This window comes from Dipteris shenzhenensis, chromosome 31 (genome assembly GCF_047967505.1).
Source record: "Dipteris shenzhenensis isolate YYH24624 ecotype China chromosome 31, Dip_SZ_1.0, whole genome shotgun sequence".
NCBI classification, from domain to species: Eukaryota; Viridiplantae; Streptophyta; class Polypodiopsida; order Gleicheniales; family Dipteridaceae; genus Dipteris; species Dipteris shenzhenensis.
The window spans coordinates 25,564,286-25,586,619 of NC_141626.1; the positions used below are offsets into that span (position 1 = coordinate 25,564,286).

The 22,334-nt window shown below is 40.1% G+C and overlaps 1 protein-coding gene across 1 annotated transcript; it reads right to left on the reverse strand.

Annotated features, from left to right (window-relative positions):
- Positions 1–12,114: 12,114 nt before the first annotated feature.
- Positions 12,115–19,705, reverse strand: LOC147881253 (uncharacterized). The gene is made up of 3 exons (XM_087369851.1): positions 18,671–19,705; positions 13,496–13,524; positions 12,115–13,053 (listed from the first exon to the last, which is right to left on the reverse strand). Exons 1-3 carry the CDS (start codon positions 19,615–19,617, stop codon positions 12,227–12,229), a joined length of 1,803 nt encoding a protein of 600 aa, XP_087225977.1. The 5' UTR covers positions 19,618–19,705; the 3' UTR covers positions 12,115–12,226.
- Between the last annotated feature and the right edge of the window lie 2,629 nt (positions 19,706–22,334).

Sequence of the window (22,334 nt, forward strand, 5' to 3'; positions counted from 1 at the left end):
CAAGTGACTCTTGGTGTTATGCATGAAAAGTATTTCTTTTGTGAAACATATGATCTAAACTTAATACAATTTGTTCACAATTTCAATATATTGTTTGTTTAATATTTAACGACACCACTCTATGTAAATATACAAATCATTTCATCTTCAACTTATTGTTCATTTATACAAGATCATACCAGATATCAAAGACTTTGTACAAATCAGTTCAAATTTAATATAATGTTTGTGCTATATTTGATGACTAAATCCTATTTCTCCCAGGGCCTGCCGATCGAAAATCTCTTTTTAATCTTGATTGGAGTCTTTTTCTTCTTTATTGGCTACTGTCTGTTTATCAATGCTTGCCTCTGTTGCTTGTCTGGGAGGGGTATCCTGTTCTTCAGCTGTCTCCACCTGTTCCTCTTCTTGGACTGTGTGGCCTGATGCAATCATGGGTGGCTCTCGAAACCTTATGAGCTGGTGTTTTCCATAGCCCTCCAGACATTTGGGCTCCTTAACACCACATGCTAATGCATAAGAAGTGTAAGACAAAAAGTAAGCGGCCCTACAGGCCTGCTTATTCACATAATCTCCAAATATATCTATGGCAGACAACCTCTCTATCAAAATGATATTTTCCTTTTGCCATGAAAGAACATGTCCACCTAAAGCCCTGGACAAACATTTTAAGAAGTAAACAATGGCTTCTCCATTGTTGCTCAACTGCCTATGGTAAATCAAGATCTTGGCACTGCCTAGATCATGAATATAATGAGCTAGGTCTGACATTTTGCGAAACCCAACCGGCCTGCTTCCACTTGATCTCTGGAGGAATGTGTCATCCTCAATTTGTACCTGCCACATATCAAAAGATTGGAGTGAGACAATACACAACCTACAAAAACAAAGTTAAGCAGAATTCAAAGTATTTGATTTGAAGTACCTTCTCATTTTCATCAGCAACAAGCAGTTCATCTTTCCAAAGATTTATCCCTCTCCCCTCTTGTCCAGCCTCTTCTTTAGGCTTTTCTGTGTATAGTGCTGAGAGATTCATAGCTTCCTGTGTGAGCTGGAAGGTAGCTTCATCTGGCTCTTGGAACTTTTCAGCCTCTTTGAAACAAAATGTAAGGGCCTCTAGAGGATCAAAAATTGTTTCCAAAGCCAGTAGTGAATGGTCATCCTCTATGCCAACCTCCTTGTCAAGCCTTGAAGCCTGGGCAATAAGGAAAATGGCATAGTCCTCCCTCAAATTGAACATACACTCTATATCATGGAGGAAAACATAATCTTTTCCACCAATCAAGACACCTGGAAGCATGGGCACTGCATAGTTGCTGCTCTGAACATCAAAATCTTCAACTGGCTCTGCTCCCCTCAGAGTTTTTGTCCTCAGTTGAACAAGGTCAAGAGCAGCCACTTGCAGCCCCTCATCCTGAAGGTTGATATCTTCTTCTTGCTCTGCCATTTATGTGACCAAAGAAACATCCTCCTTTTCCTCTGCTTCAGATGTGTCTTCTTCTTCTATCTCGTGCCCTTGTTCATCCAAAGACTCCTGACTGAAGACAATGTACATAAGAAATGCCATGGTTTCCTCAAGCACTCTGCACTTTCTGGTGTGCAAAGTATAGTTGAATTTATATTGATCAGGCAGGCTGTCAAATCTTCTGTTCACATGGTACCTCAGCCTGTCATTGGAGACAATATGATTTATATGCACAAAAACCTTTTCTCCTTCCACAATTCTTCCTGCCTCTGTCAGTTCTTTGAAGGTATCCCAATAGTCTGAAAGAAAATCTTTGTGATGCTCCAGTACAGAGCTCATTGTGAACTCCATGTTGAAAATACTGTGGTATATATGGAAGTTACTCTGAGCCTTGCATTTGTGAAGAAACTCAAATAGGAGCAAATCTGGAGAATTGTCCTCTTTTGGTTCCATTTGTTTTTTGATGGAAGAATTAGCACTCTGCTCCAGTCTCTTCTTTTTGCATGTTCAAAAACTTATATACTATGAATTCTATATGCCGACATATGCAATCAGTGAATGCATTGGATATCACCATTTGTTTTTTGATGGAAGAATCAGCACTCTGCTCCAGTCTCTTCTTTTTGCCTGTTCAAAAACTTATATACTATGAATTCTATATGCTGACATATGCAATCAGTGAATGCATTGGATATCATCAGATAATTCCTTCATGACATCTCATGACTCACCTGGTGATTGCTGTGGTCTAATAATAGCAGCAGAAAAGTCCAGCTTCCTCTTGAAAGGTGGGGCCTGGGAGCCAGTTGTTCCAAAGCAAAAACATTTCTCATCATCAAGGAAGATTTCCACAGGGCTAAAGATAGCAAATTAATGAGGTAGAAGTGAGAACCAAATCAGACACAGGAATTTGCAGCAAAACACGATGGGAGACCATTTGGAAAATATAAAGCACTCTCCTCGCATTTTGTTGCAAATTCTCCAGTTCTGTTCATGTGCATGTCAAATCAAACACTAGGTTCATCTCAGTGATTCTTGGACACTATGATCTCATATGCAAGAGAAATGCTAGAGCTGAGTGAAACTTTTCATGAGGAATGTGTCAACAACAGGAATTTGCAGCAAAATGCGATATGGGCTATTTAGAGATTTATAAACCACTCTCCTCGCATTTTGTTGCAAATTCTCCAGTTCTGTTCATGTGCATGTCAAATCAAACACTAGGTTCATCTCAGTGATTCCTGGACACTATGATCTCATATGCAAGAGAAATAATTGAGCTGAGTGAAACTTTTCATGAGGAATGTGTCAACAACAGGAATTTGCAGCAAAATGCGATATGGGCTATTTAGAGATTTATAAACCACTCTCCTCGCATTTTGTTGCAAATTTCTAGTTTCTATTCATATCCATCTCCAATCAAATTCCTAGGTGATTTACCACATTCTTGGACAGTATAAATTGAAAATGTAACAAGAAGGGTGGAGCTGAGTGAAGACATTTGGACATAAAAAATCCAATGGATGGAAGAAATATATGTTAAAAAACATTGAAACCAATCTAGAATTCTGACCTTTTTTTTCCTTTTCCATGCTGTTGGAGTTGCACTGGTAAATCTCCTACTCTTTCACTAGCTTGAACTCTGCACTCTAGGTAACCTAGAGATCTGGCAGTAGTAGTAGTCTTCAGGCAGGTTGCAGTCTGGATGGAGTGTGCTGTGTAGGAAAGGATCAGAGAGAAGGAAATGGAAGATGCGAGGGTCGTGGCAGGGATGAAAGATTGGGAGGCAGGGGAGGGAAGAGTGGTTGTGGTATTGATTATGAAATCATGAATGGCACAAGTTCCAAGGCATAAAGTGTACCTTTCACACGTGCCAAATTTCAAACTCCAAGAGATCTGGGTCCCATCCACACGTGTGAAAAACGACTACATTCCACACGTGTGGGATTTAGAAGATGCCTTATTTGTATTTGCACTTATTTGTGGTATCCTATTTTAGACCTCTTGCCCTCCAGTCTCTGCTCTCTTGCCTCCCTACCTCCATACTTTGCAACATCAGCATCCTGTCCAGCAGCACAGGTTCATCCTCAGCACAGGTTACTCATCAGCAGCACAGCACATCCACAGATAGATTCCAGGTCAGTAACAATGGGTTCTCCCCTTAGTCTCTGCAATCTTCTTGCCTGCAATAGAAACAATCCATCCTGCATGGAAATGCATAGACTCAAGTCAAGACAGAGAAATCACTGTAGGAATGCAGATCTTCAAGTGTGATATTTGCATGTGAGGGTAAAACTGTACTTATGGGTTCTTCCTTCAGTCTGTGCACACTTCTTGCCTTCCATAGACTCAATCCATCCTGCATGGTTATGCAAACACCTTCAAATGACTGAAGGCATATTCCAGCATGCTGCCTCATGAATTTGTAGGAAAATGCGAGGAGAAGGCCTTAGGAATTTCAAACAGCTGAAATCGCGTTTTGTTGCAAATATTGAAATATTGCTTCATCAACCCCTGTCATTCTGGTTTTGTGACTTCCATAGCTATCCATGGCTGTAATCTTCTTGCATAAATACTGTATTTAGTTGTAGAGATAGAGAAATCACTGTAGGAATGCACCAGCATGTCATTTCAGGAATTTGCAGGAAAACGCGATTTGGACCTGTTTGGAATTTCAAACTCCTCATATCGCATTTTATTGCAAATTTCTCTATATTGCTTCATCCACCCCTGTGATTGCCTTTTTTTTGTCAAAACATGTTCTCCATGTCTGTAATCTCTTTCCAATCCTTTGTATGCAGTTTTTCAGAGTGATGGCAAGAACCAAGTCAATTGCAAGGAAAGTTGGCAAAGGGCCAGGGCTTGCAGCAACAGCAGCTGGGGCAGGTACCAAGAAATTTAGTGTGCCTCCAAAGGGAAGAGCTGCACATGGCAGGAAGGGTAAGCCAATGAGCCTGCTCAAGCAAAAGGCCAAAAGATTGAATCATGGTGCAGGTGTGCTAAGGGAGATCAGGAGGCAACAGAAAGCTATAGGCTTTGCAATACCCAAGGCACCTTTTCAAAGACTGGTGAGAGAAATTTGTGATAGTTGGAACCTTGGGTTCAGGTGGAATAGAACTGCCATTCTTTCCTTACAGGAAATGGCAGAGGATTACTTGGAGAAATATTTTGAAGATGCAATGCTTGTAGCAGCCCATGCTCACAGGGTGACTTTGATGGCCAAAGACTTCAACATTTGTCCAGAGTGAGATGGAGGTATGACAAGCTTGTTCATCCTGTGGAATGGCAGGACATAAAGATGAGAGACATATTGCTAATTCCACCTACAAGGAAGTTGAAGGTTGATGAGGTAAAGGTTGTTGAGGTAACGCACTCAAAGAACACCAGAGGGAAGGCTGCTTATGAGGAGTCACTGAAGCAGCAAATAAAAGAAACAAAATCTGTTATAGATGTGGAGACTGGAAAGAAGGAGCTGCAGATACATAGAAGGTTGCAGGAGCTGGGCCCTAATGTAGTTGTCCATATTGAGGATGAAGTCTCAGTGAATGATTTTGACTTGACAAAACAATGCTTAGCAGCATTGGCTCATAAGAATGAGTATTGCTCAGATACTATCATTCTTGCAATGCTCTAGTAAGTGTCTATTATTTTACATTTTTTGCAAATCAATCCTCCTTGTACCTCCTTTATAACCTACCCTAATTATTTTTTGGTCCTATGCAGCATGATGAGAAGCTGGCTTCACCCCTCTGTACAGCATATAGTCCATATTATTGATCCTGCCATTTCTTCTAAATTAAGAGATGCAAAGGAGACTCCCATTAGTATTTCCAGCTGGTTCAAACACTGCAATTTTGAAGTAATTGATGTTTTGCTACTTCCATACCATAGCAGGTATGTGGGTGACTACTTCTTTTAAGATTCTTCTTTAAGATTGGGAACTCTTGTAGCCTTTGATTTCCTTATGCTTTTTTCCTTATGCAGTGACCACTGGAGTTTTGTTTCTATTGACATCCAGCAGAAGCAATGCTTTCTATTCAACTCTCTTAAAAACACACACAGAGAGCTGAAATTGTAAGTGCTGTGTGTGCTTTTTGAACTTAAAACTTCATTATTTTGATATCATACTAACTAAATTATACATATTGCAGTTGTATTAGAAGGCTTTTAGATGCATTGGATCACTGTCCTCCCAATGTCTCTCTTTTGGATTCAATAGAGCCAATAAGTCTAGAGGTAAAAAGTCATTCCCTCTACTGATGTCTATTAAATGCTATGTCTTTGAACTTATTGAATAATTTTGTTTTGTGCAGATGCTAACAGTTTCTAACATATCTTTCCAACTGTACAGACACCACAACAAGATGATTCAAGTAGCTGCGGATGGAGAGTGTTGATCAATGCAAAATATCTACTTTCAAGCTACTTTGAGAAGGAACAGCCAGACCTTGTAAGAAAAAATAATTTTCATTTAGCTTGAAGATAATTCATAATGATACAAAGTGTTCTAAATTATCGTCTGCCATTGCAGATGAAAGAGGATAGCTCAAACTATGTACATAATTTTAGAGCTCATACAATTTGGAGGTTTTTGAGCTATGCCTCCCCCAAACCTATTGTACCAGCTACTGTGGAGCTGGGTGAGAGCTCTAAAGTACAAGAAGGTGTCATATACCTTGATGCCACAGATGAAGCACCTAATGCTGAGGACCAGAAGCCACAAGAGCAATCACATAGTGCTGAGGAGGAGAAGAGACAAGAGCAAAGACCTACTGCTAATGTTGTTGAGGAGAAGGTGGAGCAGCAGCAAAGAGATGCTCCTGGGGCAGTGGAGGAGATAATGGAGCAACACCAACATACTGCACAGGACAGGATGGAGCAGCAGAAAAAAGATCCTCCAAAAAATGTAGAGCAGCAGCCTCTGGATCAAGCTGTACATAAATAGAAAATGGATGTCAGAAATATGTTCTACATATCTAACTAAGCAGTTCTGTACAAAATCTTACTTGATTGAATACAAAACCTTTGTTTATGGAGTTTGTGTTATCTCAATTTTTAAATTTTTGATGTCTTTGCATTTTATTGAGCTCTCTCTTCTTTTGAGCAACTGCAAAAAAGCAATATGAATCAGAGTGGTAAATTAAACTAATAGCAATGCTTAATGAGACTAGGATAAATCAGATGGTGTACCTTTTTGTTGTTGTAGATAAATAAAAAGTCGTTTGAGATAGAACCTTCTGTCTCAAACAGAATGTCACTGCGCAATTGAGCTAGGGAGCAACATTCTCTTAATGAGATATTGACTAGCACATCACCATTCTCAACAACATCAATATCAATAAGTTTATTTTCTGCACCAAAAGAATCTTCATCTTGATCCATTGGGACTAGTTTTGTGCCTAGCATTCGACTACGCTTGTAATCAAAAGAGAAAATAAAATTTTGTGATGCAACCATGTACTTCAGTTGCATAGAAGGTTGGACAACCTCACAAAACACTGAACTACATGTCTTCTTATCCCAACCTTTATCCAAAAATTGTGGCATGCATGCCGAATTTGTTGCTTTAACTGTGAACATTGTTTTTGAAACCTTCACTGGAAAGGTATTAAACAAGTCCACAAAAACTGTGAGAGGCATGCATAAAGAAATTTTTACTATCCTAGTGGCAATATTGGGCCTCAGAGCTTTCTGTACTTCTGTAAAAAGCTTCGCCCTATATGCCTCTGTAACACTAGAATGTGGGTGAGGCCAATCCACTGAATTCCATGCCAGAAGGTCTTGTTTTATTAATACACCATGTGTGTTAGCTTTGTCCAGTAACTGATAAAAATGATCAGTAAAAAATATACCCGATTGAGCTAGCTCTGTTGCACATCGACCTTGGTATTGTTGTTCTCCTATCGATCCATGCAGAACATCTATAAATCCCAGAATACAATCGATGTTTTGCCATGTCTCATACGATGAAGGATATAAATCTGAAATAAAACAACACAAGAATGTCAATAAGCTAAGAGAGAAAGCTTCATCTTAAAAATCCATACACCTCGTAAAGAAAAAAACCACAATAGAAAAATATACAATTAGGCCTGTGTTGCGGAAGATTTTTTGGATAGTCTCGCAAGACAAGTTCTTTATGCATGTACACGTGCTGAATCAAAACTTCTTTCACGGATATCTTCCCTCTGGTGATTTTAAAATCTCGTACTCTTCCCTTCCACGATGCCAAGAAAATGTTTTTTGTCTGGGGTCTTTTTCTTTTGCTAGGTTGCATGAGCACCCATGCTCCTTTCGAAACACTAAACCTTTCCCAAGTTCCTTCCGTTTTGACTGTACTTGAATTCTCTACCGACGAAATAGAAGAAGCAGGTCGACGGGGTAAGGATGTTTGGTATAATTCTGCCTTCGTAGCATCATCATCCACAGAGCGTCTTCCACAAGAACGGCCGTGGTTTTGATTCACCATGGAGATTTTCTGAATCTGTAACAATAGCAAAGTAATGTAACTAAGATAACAATTTGAAGTTTCAAGAAAGAGAAAGTGGGCAGACAGACAGTTGACGAGAAACATCTTACTCTACGCCAAACAGGATCAAGGGAGCAGTTTTGGAAAAGAAAGGCTGCTGCACAATGAGGCAATGGTATAGAATGGTAGATCTTTTGCACGAAAGGCGGCACAACATTTCAAAGTTCAAAGGAAGGTGGAAGCGGGAAGGCCCTTGTCAGATAAAATGTCAGTTTAGATTCTATCTTCTTGTCCAAAGATCTTGTGAGAATAAAAAACCAATCTCCACATTAATGTAGCACGCTTGTACCTACATAAAGTATTGTTTCTTTTTTCTATTTTCTCTTATTTTCGTGAATTTTCAACGTTACGTTGGCCCTCTATTGATTGGTTGAGAGCTTATTTTTCCAAACCGTAAAAGGCCCCAAAATGAGCTCCCTTTTTTCCTAATGAAAAGTTTATATTCAAATTTCATTTAAGTTTAATTATGTTACCTAGGATTTGTTTAGCTTTCTAAAGGTTATTGGCAATGTCTATCTTAGTATACAAAAAAACTTAAGTTTGCATTTCTAGACCAATTGCACCTACTTTCTAGGAGTGATCCTATAAAACTTGAACATGCACAAATGCTTTGCATGGTTTCACATTTCACTACTATAGCTGGTGATCTGTAGTAAAATGTTCCCAATATGTTATTTATTACAATGTCATAACGCATTATCGGGTCTTCAAATGGCTATCTTGTCCCTACATAATAAACATTGCTGCATCTTTACCTTTTGTCAAATAGTTACTAGCTAGACTTTATTTTGTTACCTCCAATGCTTTTTTTTGGGATCCTTGATTACCTTGATGAGTTACTTGTACTTCTCAACCATTGATTTCATTAATTATCCTTGACTTTATCAACTCATCAATCTATTATTTTGAAAGATCAATGGCATTGTCTGGCATTGTCCATTATGCTTCAAAATTTGACTATTATTATTGTTCGGCATTGTTCTAGGTACTTGTTTCCTCTATTATTATTTGAGCTTAAAGAAGGTAGTGGATCCTAGCCTCAAGATGGTCAACGGCCTTATCCTTTAGTTTTGTGGACTTTCTTAACTCTCTCTCTCTCTCTCTCCAACATGCTATACTTATTCCACATAAACATTTATCCCATCTAGTTAATATATTCATGAAAAATTAGTGAGCCTTATATCGATCTTATAAGGTAATTTTTGGGCTCTAAGATGCTTGACAAGAGAATTTCAAAAACATGTTAGGACCTAAGAACATGTAAAGTTACTTTTTTGGGGTAAAAAGTGAATGTATTGACGTTTTGGGTGGAAAAAAAAAAGGATTGACTTTGGCCAAACCACAAGCAACATTTATTTCTCATTATTTATGTACAATATTCAACCGCTTCTAAGGAGAGTAATTGAGTTGCCTTAGGAGCTACCTTTTCAGCACCTCGATTATTTGTAGCCTCCTCATTGAATTATTCATGATGTGGATGATTTTTATTTCTATATCATGCGTTCTTCTCATTAAGTGTTAGCCTTCGTCATTGGCTGAGCATACCCTTCACATGTAGAGTGTTGATTAATTATCAAAACAAAAAAAGCATCAAAATAACTATAGAAACTAAATTCTAGAAGTTATTTTGATGGTACATTGTAGTGGGATGTCATGGAAGCTAGTCATTGATGTGCATGATGGAGTTGAAGGTTTCAAACTCATGGATGACATTCGATTAGTATATACAAGACATTTACATGCATATATGAGAAAAGTAAACATATTTTATGGTAGAAAGAAGTGAGAAATATTTTATAGTACTTGTATGCTGGAAAGAAATTGTGAGAATAATGTTTCTCTGCATCAATAAAACCAAAATATTGTTATTATAGGATTTCCTCCAAAGACTTTTTAAAATCATATCGAAAAATAATAGATTTGCCTTTATATAAAGAACTAGTTCCTCCACCAAAAAGCATCAAATTGCCATGTCTATGAATTTAACAAGGCGTGAACTTTGGATTAGACACAAAACAACAAAACATGCATTTTATATCTCATCTAGCGTGCCCAATTTTAATAGTGTTTTGTGCTCTTCTATTTGTTGCATGATTCTCTAATTATTCTTCTTGGCCTAATAGCAAATATAACATCTTTATCTCCATGCACTTGTACTGATCTCTAAAAGGCATTGGAAAAAGTATAACAAACTCCACTTTTTGAAAGAATGTAGCAAGGATATTACTCCTACTTTTAATGGCCATAATATGAATTTCTCAAGGACTTGAGCTTAGATTGTAAATACTACACAATAAATCAATTAAAATGCCTTAAGAAAAAAAGATATACTTTGCATTAGGTATTTCCTTTTGTTAGTTTCTCCAATAATTAATTCATGGCTTGTGGATTCATAAAAACAAGATAAATCATGGTTGGCATATTAACATTCAAGGCTCTCCATGATAAGAAAAGGTGTCATTTTGAACATCATGCCCTAAGACTTGAGATGTTAGCATATTGACTTCCTCTATTTCGAAATAGGGGCTAATAGGCATACCAAACTGTGACACGTGTAACTTAATGTTGCAAGCATTTGGGGTAGAGAGTTGACCTTCATATAAGGTGACGAAGGGCACAAGGAAATGTCAACGATAATGTGACACATTGAGATTCATGAGTAAAGAAGTCTTACCATATTATAACACCAACCTATTGAAAATTTTAAGAAGAATGCAACAGGGAGCATGGGCACTCCCTCCTAGTATAGTGGGAAGCGTACATACCTTTCATACATAGAGCACTCCCTGGTCTTATTTAGAGTGTATAATTTAATTTAGCTCGACATGACCGTAACCTTATTTAGAAATAGTAGTTACATTTAAAATTTACAAAAGAGAATCCAACTCTCTAACATACAGCTCCCTTCTGAGGATTTATTTTTAAAAAATGTTTTCAGGATTATTAAGGAGATACAAAAGTAGAGGGAGAAAAGAGAGAAACAAGGTGAATGATATTCAATCATTCATAAGGCTTGCCCAAGATAAAAAAAGTAAACAAAAGGGAATCCATTGAAAATGGTGCACCGAAGGAGGAGATAAAGGGGAGAGAGGGGGAGAGAGAGAGAGAGAGAGAGAGAGAGAGAGAGAGAGAGAGAGAGAGAGAGAGAGAGAGAGAAGCGGAGGTGTGGGAGAAAAGGTGGAGATCGTGTGTAAGAAGACTAGTAGATAAAGAAGGGAAGAGAGAGAGAGAGAGAGAGAGAGAGAGAGAGAGAGAGGTGAGAGAGAGAGAGAGAAAGTCAACCACTTTAAAGTCTACATTGAAAAAGAGGCAATAAGAAAAATGCACTTCCAAAAATCCAAGAAATGCCTAATTTCTGCTTTGCCAAAATCTCATCATTGCTAAGAGGGCTTTCCCACGGTTCTCTAGATTGGCAAATATGCCAACACCTTGGCATAGCTTGGCATGTGTTTCCACGAGAGCCATCGAGCAAAAAACTGCCTTCCACTGATGTAGAACCTTTTTATTGCTGGAACTTTAGAGCTGGAAGTGATGTATCAACCTCCCTGTATGAGCTCCAATGCATTATTTTTCGAGCTAACCTCGTAATCCCCGAGTGGAGAGGGATTTTTCCCGTCTCCACCGCAGCATTGCAGGCGCTCTTAAAGTCTTGGGGCGAGACATGGGAACGAATCAAAGCTCAGGCATTTCCAGCATTTCTAGGATCAAATGCTGGGTCTCCCAAGCGTGGGAACGTACTCTAACGCTTCCCTAAGGGCAGACCAAAAAACGATGTTGAATTTCAGCATATAAAACTCCTGTGACTAGTGATTGATAATAATTGCTCCCGAGTTTATGCGGCGAACAATTTCCCGCAACAATAATGCATGTGGGGATCAATTCGGATGATAAGATTCTTGCATTACGCTACGGCGACAGGTGCAGGTGAGATCTGCAGCAGTAAAAATCTGTTGAAATCAGAGAGAGACATGTATTGATAGAATGGATGAACGACAATCAAGAGCGATGTTTCGCAGATGATAATCAGAGAAATGGATTCACAAACAAGAGCGATGTTGCTCTCCATCTTATTCTATCTATTACTATGCTGATGCAGCGTCTGGCATAGATTCCCCAGCCAGTCGCATCCACGAAACACAAAACATAGAAGAAGGAGAAGAGAAAGAGGAGCCAATGGCCCATCAAGCTTTGGCTTTGGCGATTTCTGCAGCTTTGGCATCCTTTCACAACCGTCATTCATCTTCTTCCTCCTCGGTTATGCTCCTCCTGGCAATGATAATGGAGTTCACCACCTCGTCTGTCGGATGGAATACCGAGAACACCTCGAACCCCGCTGCCTGCAGCATCTCCTCATCGACAACCGGATACAGAAAAGCTCTCGCTCCTCGCGCGCTCCTCACCACCAATGTCGCTCCCTCCCTCATATTCTTTGCCAGATGCTCTATGATCTCCGCCTTCGTTGCTCTGTCCATGCCCACCAACGCTGCCAGAAACACCACTTCGTAGTCCCCTAGCCTCTCCTTCACCTTCCTTATGTTGCAGGTGTGGAAAATCATCCTCCCTGACAGATCCGCGTCGCTGCGCACCAGGTCTCGCGCCAGCTCGTTCGCCTGCGGATCCATGTCGTAGTTTTCGAACTTGGTGAACGGCATGTGGTGCAAGGCCAACACGATCGATGTCAGAGGCATTGGCCCCGAACCCACAAACGCCAACCGCTTTGGCATTCCGGCTCCGCTCTGGCTGAGCATTTGGAACTCCAGCAGAGCGAGCTTCCTGTAGTTGGAGTAATATGGAAACAAGTGCAGCTGCGAGAGCGGCTCGGGCAGGCCTCCCAAGATGCCCGAGAAATGGCTCTCAAGCAGCCCCTCCGCCTCTGAGCAGAGACGAATGAGGTCAGAGCGAACGTCCTGAATGCTTTGGTCAAGCGAGAGGGTATCGATGGTGCAGGGGAGGATGCAGAGGCACACCAACTGGGAGAACAAAGCATTGACCTCCTCGGAGGGACGGAGGCTTTTGAGTTCAGAGATTTCACTGTAAAGGTAGAGAAGGCGCTGGATGAAGAGGGGAGGAAATATTTCATCAGGGAAATCGCTTGCTGGGGGGCAGCCTTCGACGATTTCGGACTCGTCGTTAGTCATCGTGGAACGTAGAGAGATGCAGGCGAGCTACAACCTGAGTGGGTGTCTTTAAACGAGAGCTATCGAGAAGCTAACAGTATGGCTAGATGATTTGGAATGGAATGAAGTGGCAAGATTCAATTTCACCATCATTGAGGGCAAATAATGGATATCATGTTGAGGCATGATATCTATTGAATGATTGTTTCATCAAATAATATAAGCTTACAACTATTTAGGTATGTGTGTGGTGTGTGAGTATGTATTGCATGTGCATGTATATGTCTATGTATGTAGTGTTGTATGTGCATGTACATGTCTATACTTGTGTGAGTATATGTGTATGTATGTGTATTTATATATGTGGTGTGCATCTATATGTGTGAGCATGGACATGTGTGTTTCTGTGTGCACTTTTTCATGTGTGTATATGTGCACTATTGTGTATATATGAGCATGTGTATATATGTGGGCCATTCATAGTCCAAGAGTCTAAGGGTGGTAGTCCAAGGCTTGTGGTAGTTCATGAGTTTGGAAAGGTCCAAGAGTCAAAGGGTGGTAATCTAAGAGTTAGTGATAGTCCAAGGGTGACACATGGCAACATTTGGTAAGCTGAGTCTCTTCCAAGCTGCCTTTAACACTTGCCTTGAATTTTTAATTTTTTTCTATGGGTAATAGGTAGAATAAAAGAGATTGAGATTTGGTTAGTGCTAGAAACCTACATCTATATCTATATTTATTGCTAAGTGCCATATGGCACTTAGAGGGCTATGCCATGTGGCACCTTTTCCTTGCAGCTCTTGCTTGCTCTTTCATATGGGCACCCATGGTTTTGAAAACTCACTCAATCTATTATCGGCACGAACATCAATGTGCCCTCCTTGCACAATCATGCACAAGAAATTCTAGAATCTCAAGTGCCTTACCAAACACGGTGCTCCCCAGTTCCTTGAGCTACATTCCTTAGTGTCATGCAAGCAAGCTCTCCAACCATGCAAGCAAACCATGTGGTCGGGAGCTCGGTCTGTATGCTCACTACTACTAGACATCAAGGTTGCAGGAGATGGCACGTTATATACATTTAGCGGAGAGGAGGGCTCAACAGGCAGCCAAGGACATCGCAAAGATCCTGCAGCATGAAAAGCAGAGCCAAGGCAAAAGAATTTGTTGCCGTAGCTAGGTCAAGAAGCCATATCCTTCTTGCTATTTCCATCAGCCTATATGTGGATGGTTCATGCCAATGGAGACGCAAAAGCTTGAGGGGAGAGCTTAATGCTAAGCTTTTAGCTTACCGTTTCCATTGGCTTGTGTGTGCATTGTTGGAAGGGAGAGCTTGGATGCAGAAGTTGACCGCAGACCTACGACAGCTAAGCAGATGCGCAGCAACAAACAACTACATAAAAATATCAAAAGAGGGAAAGAAATCTCATGTAGAATGCTGAAGTAGAATAGGATCTATCTTGGTAGGACAAAGCAGAAGATTAAGGAGATAACCCACCAAGTGGAATGGGGTAGAAACGATGCCCTACATCTACTACACTGGGAGTTATCACCTGGAGCAAGCAAGTGCAAAATTGGAGAGCAAAGGCAACATCTTCTACAAACTACAAAAGAGAGAATTCATCTTCATGGAGCAAGCAACTGCAAAATTGGAGTGAAAAGCCTTACATCTTCTACAAACTACAAAAGAGAATGTGAAGATGATGATCTATCAATACAAATTACAAGATGCATGTCAGGTGTAATTTTTTAAAATAATAGGCTATCAATAAGAGTTGTGCTCCGATGTATTTCAACTGTTATCCTATCAGCAAACTCAGGACAAAGATTGGAACAATGGATAGTAGGCACACCTTCTGTAAATAAAAGGTCCCATTGCCCTTGACTTAGACCCCAAAGTAACTTGAAGGCAATTTCATTATTTAGATGTGCATCAGTAGAATAAAGTCAAAGTGTGAGGGCTAAATCACTAGAACAATTGAGACAACAATGTCTTTGGCTCTCTCAGTGATGATAAGAGTTTTCACTCTCATCACTATATATAGTATATTGAAACGTTAAATCGTGTGTTAACACTTGGAGTACGGTACTATGAATTACATCCTCTTTTGTTCATTTGTGATCATCGATCGTATTTTGGTTAGCTGTCCAAATGCAAGGTGGAACATTTCACGATATGGGTTGAAATAGTAATATCTATGAATTTGCGAAGTCATGGACTCTGGAGCCTATATCAGAGAAACACTCATGTTGCATCAGTAGACAAAGACTAGAGTCTCACAAAAGAGCAAGAATGTCTTGATGCTTAAAATAAAGGTTTGAGATGCCTCAGACTCAGAACCTCAAGAGTCGAATGGTGCCCAAAAGAAGGCAATCAAACGATAGACTTATATAGGGAAATGTATAGGATGCTTTCCCTGAGAGCATGTCTTAAATGGGGCAAGGGAAGGAAGGGACCCACAAATTGTAGAAGTTCCCCCAAGTAAGGCAATGAGACAAGCATGCATTGGGCGCTAAAAAAGAGATATGGAGCTCGGATAGCTCAATTTGACACTCTGCCTTGCCTTGAAATATGGATGAAAGTTCTATGGATGAGCAAGCTGGCTTGACTCTAGAAACGTTCACATTGTATTATGTCCAATACATAGATGCGATGTGGTTCTATGGTAAGTTCATGGATTTTTTTTATGTTTCATGGAACGAAAAGTTGCATCTTGAGCATGAACGGATGAACCCTACTGGGCAATGCCAGTCAATAGGGTAGCTAGGTTGGCTAGCGTGACAACGATGTATTGGTTTGGTTGGTGGATTCTTGGCCACCCTACAATGAATTTTAGATGTACGAGTTTAAGGGTGAGGAGGTGCATCTGGAGGAGGAGCGATTTGCACATCTTGGCAAGAAAACTGGGTTGCCATATCCAATTTTCAAAGGGGAATTACAAGCGGGGAGATCTTGCGATTATGGGCATGGGGTGTTTGAATGCTAGCTTTAAATTTTGATGATAAGGAGTTTAAAGACTTCAAACAAAAGACTCTGCTTATTAGTGCATAAAATGGAGTCGCTTCATGTGCTTCCCACTATGCCTAGCTATCCCAATAGGATCAGCTTGTATTCATCCCTCAAAGCTTCCTCCTATGATGGGACAAGTCATGCTACTTGTGACTTGTGCAGATGGGAGCACTTACGAAACCCGTGCACCTCAACAAGTCCATGCCATACTCTCCTATCGCAATTAGGTTATGAGTAAGTTTGAATAGGTTGTGATAATGTTTGGTTAGGTGGTTGGGTTATAGAAGTTTGGTTAGGTGGTTGGGTAAAATAAGTTTGGGTTAGTTAGTTTAGGTTGGGTTATGTTAATTTAGGTTAGGCTAGGCAAGTTTGATTAGGTTAGGTTAAATCTTATATGGGCTTGTGAATTTAGCCATATGTTATGTAGTGTGCCTGATTAAGATCTAATTAATGTGAATTTTGAAGTTTTAGATTGAAGTGGTTTTGTCATGGTAGTTTTCCACACAAAAATAGAAAAACTTGGCTTTGGTATCATGCTTATCGAAGGTCTGGATTAAGGAAAACTATACCCATTATGTCACCCCTTCGAACAAAAAATGAAGTGCCTTGAGGCCGCTTCATGGCTTGTGTCTTTATAAAAACAAGACAAATCATAGTTGGCACATTAGGCTTATATTTCAACATTCAAGGCTATCCATGATAATAAAAGGTGTCATTTTGAGCATAAGACAGATTCATATGTTCGCATCAAAATTTGGACTAATAGGCATCTCAATCATCACACGTGTAACTTAACGTTGCAATCATTGGGGTTAGAGAATCAAGCTTCGTGAGGAAGTAGTTATCCAAGGAATGTCAATGAGCATGTGATGGGTTAAGATTTAGAAGTAGAGGCCAATCTATTGTTATTTATAACAAGTGTGCGTGGGCACCACCACCTAGTATATAGGGAAGCGATGGTTTAATTTAGCTTGACATAAGTGGCCTTATTGAAATAATAATAATTATGCGTGGAAATTCACAAAAGAAGAATGCAATGCTCCACTATATGCAAGTTGTTATTCATAACAAGAGTGCACAAGGGCACGTTGGCACTACCACCTAGTACGTTCGGAAGCACATATGCCTTATGGTTTAATTTAGCCTTTCACCTCAATAACCTTATTTACAAATTAATAATTATACATGGAAATTCATAAAAGGAGCATCAAGCTCTCCATTATACCACTCCTTGTAAGGGAAGCAACAGAGACATTATGTTCAAAAATAAATAGGAAATTACCAATGTGCGCATTACGTCATACAGAACAAATTGGAGTACCCATGAAAATGTTCAAAAACAAATAGGAAATTACCAATGTGCGCATTACGTCATACAAAACAAATTGGAGTACCCATGAAAAATAAGGGAAGAGAAAGAGAAGAAAAAAAATCTCATAAACAAATTCAAGATGTGGGTTACATCATAGAGAACAAATTGGTTTAGGAGAGTACTTGTTAGAAGTAGAGGAAAAAGAAAGCAAAAAAAAAAGAAAGACACTTTTTGAGAGATTGATCTCATTCTTAGGACCAAAGATTGTTTTCTTTTTATTCATTTAACAACACTTTGGATGTCACCGATTGTTTTCTTTTTTTTATTTGACACCACTTTGGATTTTTTAAAGGTCATGGATAGAGTTCTCACTCTCCCACCTCTTCTATAATTTATTTTGAATTGAGTAAATTACTATAAATGTACAAAAAGAGGGGTTTCTTGGAAGAACTTCAGCATAGATGATGGAGAGTACCAATTTTTAATTGAGAAGAAAAACTCATGATTTGCATGAATGATGACAATCGATCCGAGTTTTATGCGGCGTGAACAACAATTTTCCGCAACAATACAATAATGCATGTGGGGAGTTGCATAAAGCTAGGGTAAAGGGACTAGTAAAGAGGTGGGTGCCTTTAAAATGTCATCAACCCCCCAATAGGGAGGCAAGGGCCACCCAATGCTCTTCATAGAAAAAGATGATGTGTCAAGCTCTCCTTTCACCATTTTTTCGACACCCAGTGCCTTAGTAATGGCCCTCACCTGACCTAAGCTCTGGCACTCATAGATTTCGATCTTCCACAATTTTTTTGAAAAGTTTGAAAATAAAAATTAGCTCTATGACCGCGATAGCTATAAATCTGAATTCTAATTTTAGGAAGGCCGTTTCTGCCATGGATTAGTGCTTCCATCATACCCTTGGCGACGGGAGATAAGCACGACAAACGCACGATCCTGAATCACGCATGATCCTGAATCCTGATAACTGGTGGCTGAAATCAAGCAGAGATACATTGATAATCAGAGAAATGTATTGACAATCAAGATCTCTATTCGCACTGAGGGTAATGTATTGACAATCGAGATGTCTTATCTTATTCTATTACTATGTCGACGCACGCCGTCTGGCACAGATTCTACAGCCAGTCGCATCCATTAAACACAAAATATGAGGAAGAAGAGCCCTCCAGCTATGGCGTCCTTCCACAACCTTCATCCATCGTCTTCCTCCTCAGTTTTGGTCTTCCTGGCGATGATTATGGAGTTCACCACCTCGTCTGTCGGATGGAACACGGAGAGCACCTCGAAACCTGGTACCTGTAGCATCTCCTCGTCCACCACCGGATACAGAAAAGCCCTCGCTCCTTGCGCGCTCCTCACCACCAACGTCGCCCCCTCCTTCATATTCTTCGCCAGATGCTCTATTATCTCCGCCTTCGTTGCTCTGTCCATGCCCACCAAGGCCGCCAGAAACACCACTTCGTAGTCCCCCAGCCTCTCGTTTACCTTCTTGATGTTGCAGGTGTGAAAACTCATCCTCCCTGACAGATCCGCGTCGCTGCGCACCAGCTCTCGCGCCAGCTCGTTCGCCTCCGGATCCATGTCGTAGTTTTCGAACTTGGTGAAGGGCATGTGGTGCAAGGCCAACACGATCGATGTCAGAGGCATTGGCCCCGAACCCACAAACGCCAACTGCTTCGGCATTCCCGCTCCGCTCTGGCTGAGCATTTGGAACTCCAGCAGAGCGAGCTTCCTGTAGTTGGAGTAGTATGGAAACAAGTGCAGCTGCGAGAGCGGCTCGGGCAGGGCACCCAGGATGCCCGCGTAGTGGTTTTCGAGCAGGCCCTCCGCCTCTGCGCAGAGGCGGATGAGGTCAGAGCGGACCTCCTGAATGCTCGGGTCAAGAGAGAGGGTATCGATGGAGCAGGGGCGGAGGCAGAGGCGCACCAACTGGGAGAACAAAGCATTGACTTCCTCGGAGGGGCGGAGGCTCTGGAGTTCAGAGATTTTGCTATAGAGGTAAAGAAGGCGCTGGATGAAGAGGGGAGGAAATATTTCATCAGGGAAATCAATGGAGGGGGGACGATCTTCGACGACTTTGTTGGGGTCGTGAGGCAAGGTGTCGATCATCTTGTAGGAGGAACTGGAGATAGCATGAGAGCAGTGAGGCAACCCACAAACCATCTTGATTTCTCAAGCTGAATTGCTTCTCTCTCACAGATAATGAATCAGCTAACCTTCTCTTCTCTCAATGGAGGAGAACAAACCTTGTAATCTGCCAAGAGCTGTACATTCAATCCAAGATAAGCTACTTTTATAGAGAACAACGGCCACTGTTCGGCCTGCAAATCTTTCAATCTTTTATTATTTTAAACATCTTATTTTTCTAACCACCTTCATTACACCTCATTAACCTTTCCCTTCGTCTGCACATCTAATTTATGAGATCCCGCCTTTTTGCTTGCATTTGCAAAATCAGCATCTCCTTAAGGAGAGAACACTCCAACATCTATGAACGGATACCGACAATTCTAGCCAGATAAGGTCCAACTTTGAGATATTGCAACAGTGTGAAAAGCGTGAAGTCCCTACCATCACGCATATTATCTTCATTTTTGTGATGTTAACGAGAACTCTTATCTTCACGCCTAAACTACGGAGAAAGAGAAATAAGGGTGAGGGTGAAAATAGTGAACATCCATTGAGATTACTTGGGAATGTGCTTGAAGTGTGGTCTTCATTGTGGTAGTTTTGTGGGGAATGGGAGATTTAATTCCAAGGTGGCATGTGGTCCCCCAAAACCAATGGCTCTTGAGGCCATGGTTTCGTGAGGAAAAAAACTTTGTGAAGCAATTGAGGGTTGAAACTGAAATAATTACACCAAAGATTATGATATTTAACATGAGAAATTAGTTAAAAACCCTTTTCTCACCATGTCATTAGGGTTTACATAGTCCATCTAATGCCGAAATTTCCTAACCTTCATTAGGACTTAATCCTTCCCTTCACTAGATCTTAAAAATTCATAAGAGAATTATCATATCAAATCAATATTTGTTACATTTAGAAGTTAATCTTAAAAATATTATCAGAACCAAAGAATTTCATAAATATTAAATTTGCAACTTCATCATAACTATTACAATCTTTTGGAGTTTGTCTATTTCTAAATTCTCAATCCCAAAGTCTAAATCTTTATGCAATGTGTGAATGCTCAAATGCGATAAACTTTAGAACAATTTTGAGTAGACAGCCCATGTTCACTTAAATCACAAAAGGATGCTAAAAGGACTGGCAAAGAAGATTATAATGTGTAGATCACAAAAGTTATGAAGAAGCAACACTAGTTGATGCATGTCAAATAGAGTGTTGTCCTAGATCACAAAATTCCAGAGCAATGGAAGGGAATCCTGACTTAAATGATGACTTTGAAAAGCATGAACTCCTTTCCCCAATAAAATAAATGCACTTTGTTTTTTTGAGACATGACCATTCCCTTCATTAGATCTTAATCTTCCTCTTTTCAAAATAGAGGGACATGACCCTTCCCTTTATTAGATCTTAATCCTCCCCTTTTTCCAGCCTAAACAAACTTCTAACCCCATATCAACCTACACTTTTGCCCCTTCCCTTGATGCAGTCCCCTTCTCCCCAAAAGAACCTTCCCCTTTTTTGACTTGTTGGTCCCCTCCCCGTCTCAAACGAGAACATCTCACATCTCATGGTCCCCCCCCCCTCTCCCCGTTTTCTCCCTTCTTTTTATGCCCTTGCCCTCCTACCTAGAGCTTCCTCACACTCCTCCCCATACAAATTCCCTTCTCCCTCTGCCTCCAACTATCACATCCATCCTTTCTAACGATTGCCTTACGCCTCCCCAAATCGTTTCATCATGGCTTTATCCTAGATAGCTTACAAATCCACATCATTTGCCTCCTCTATGATCTCCCATAGTAAAAGATGAGGTTAACAGAATGGATTTTATACTTCAAGAATGAGTAAAAGCAAGTGATGATACACTATTTTTGTTTGCCTTTGCTCAAATATACGTATCTAAAAAAGGTAGAGCGTGAGGTGTACCTTTAAAGAAATGAGAATGACAAATCATCCGATTCATTATTGTTAAGCATTACTTGCATACAAATGTAATAATACACCATAGGTGACTACTTTATGTACCTTGATAGTGACAATGCTTGAAAGCCATTATCAATAGGATCATATCACTCTAACTTTTCTAGGCTTCTAGCAAACTATTTACATTGTAAAGAAGCTTTCAAGCGCCATCCAATGGCATGGTGACAAAAGTCCCTTTTGAAAGAAAAGGGGTTTGAATAATTGAATTATGTGGCATGGTACAACTAACAATTGTGCATTGTGATACCTTTGCCTAATTTCACCTTTGGGTGGCATGTTTACAGTCTAAAACTCAATGCGTAATAAATGAATTCCCATTGTTACTTAAAACGAAAACACTAGGGGGACATGGAACCCCAAGTTCTTAATAATGTTTATTGGATAGAAAGGCCATATTCGTGAACACTAACATGGGAGATGTATTGCAAAAAAAAAAGACAAAATTATCTTACATTTTCTCCTTGAAAATTAGAATTTCAAGCTTTAAATCTCTAGTTTATCTTTAACACCAACATTTACTCTCCCAATTATAAGTTTCATCTTCACTTATTACAGCTCCTTATTTCTCTCCAACATTCTTCATCTTCAATTTTGAATCCTTCCTTGATGTTTCTTGACTTCCTACTACAGTAAGGTGTTGCTCCTAATTCACTAATTCTCCTCCCTCTTGTTCTTTCTCCTTATCTTCAAATACCATCTCCTCCTTGTCTCTTTTATATCACGGTAGGGCCATTGGTCTCCTATTGTTTATTTACTCTTCTTCCACA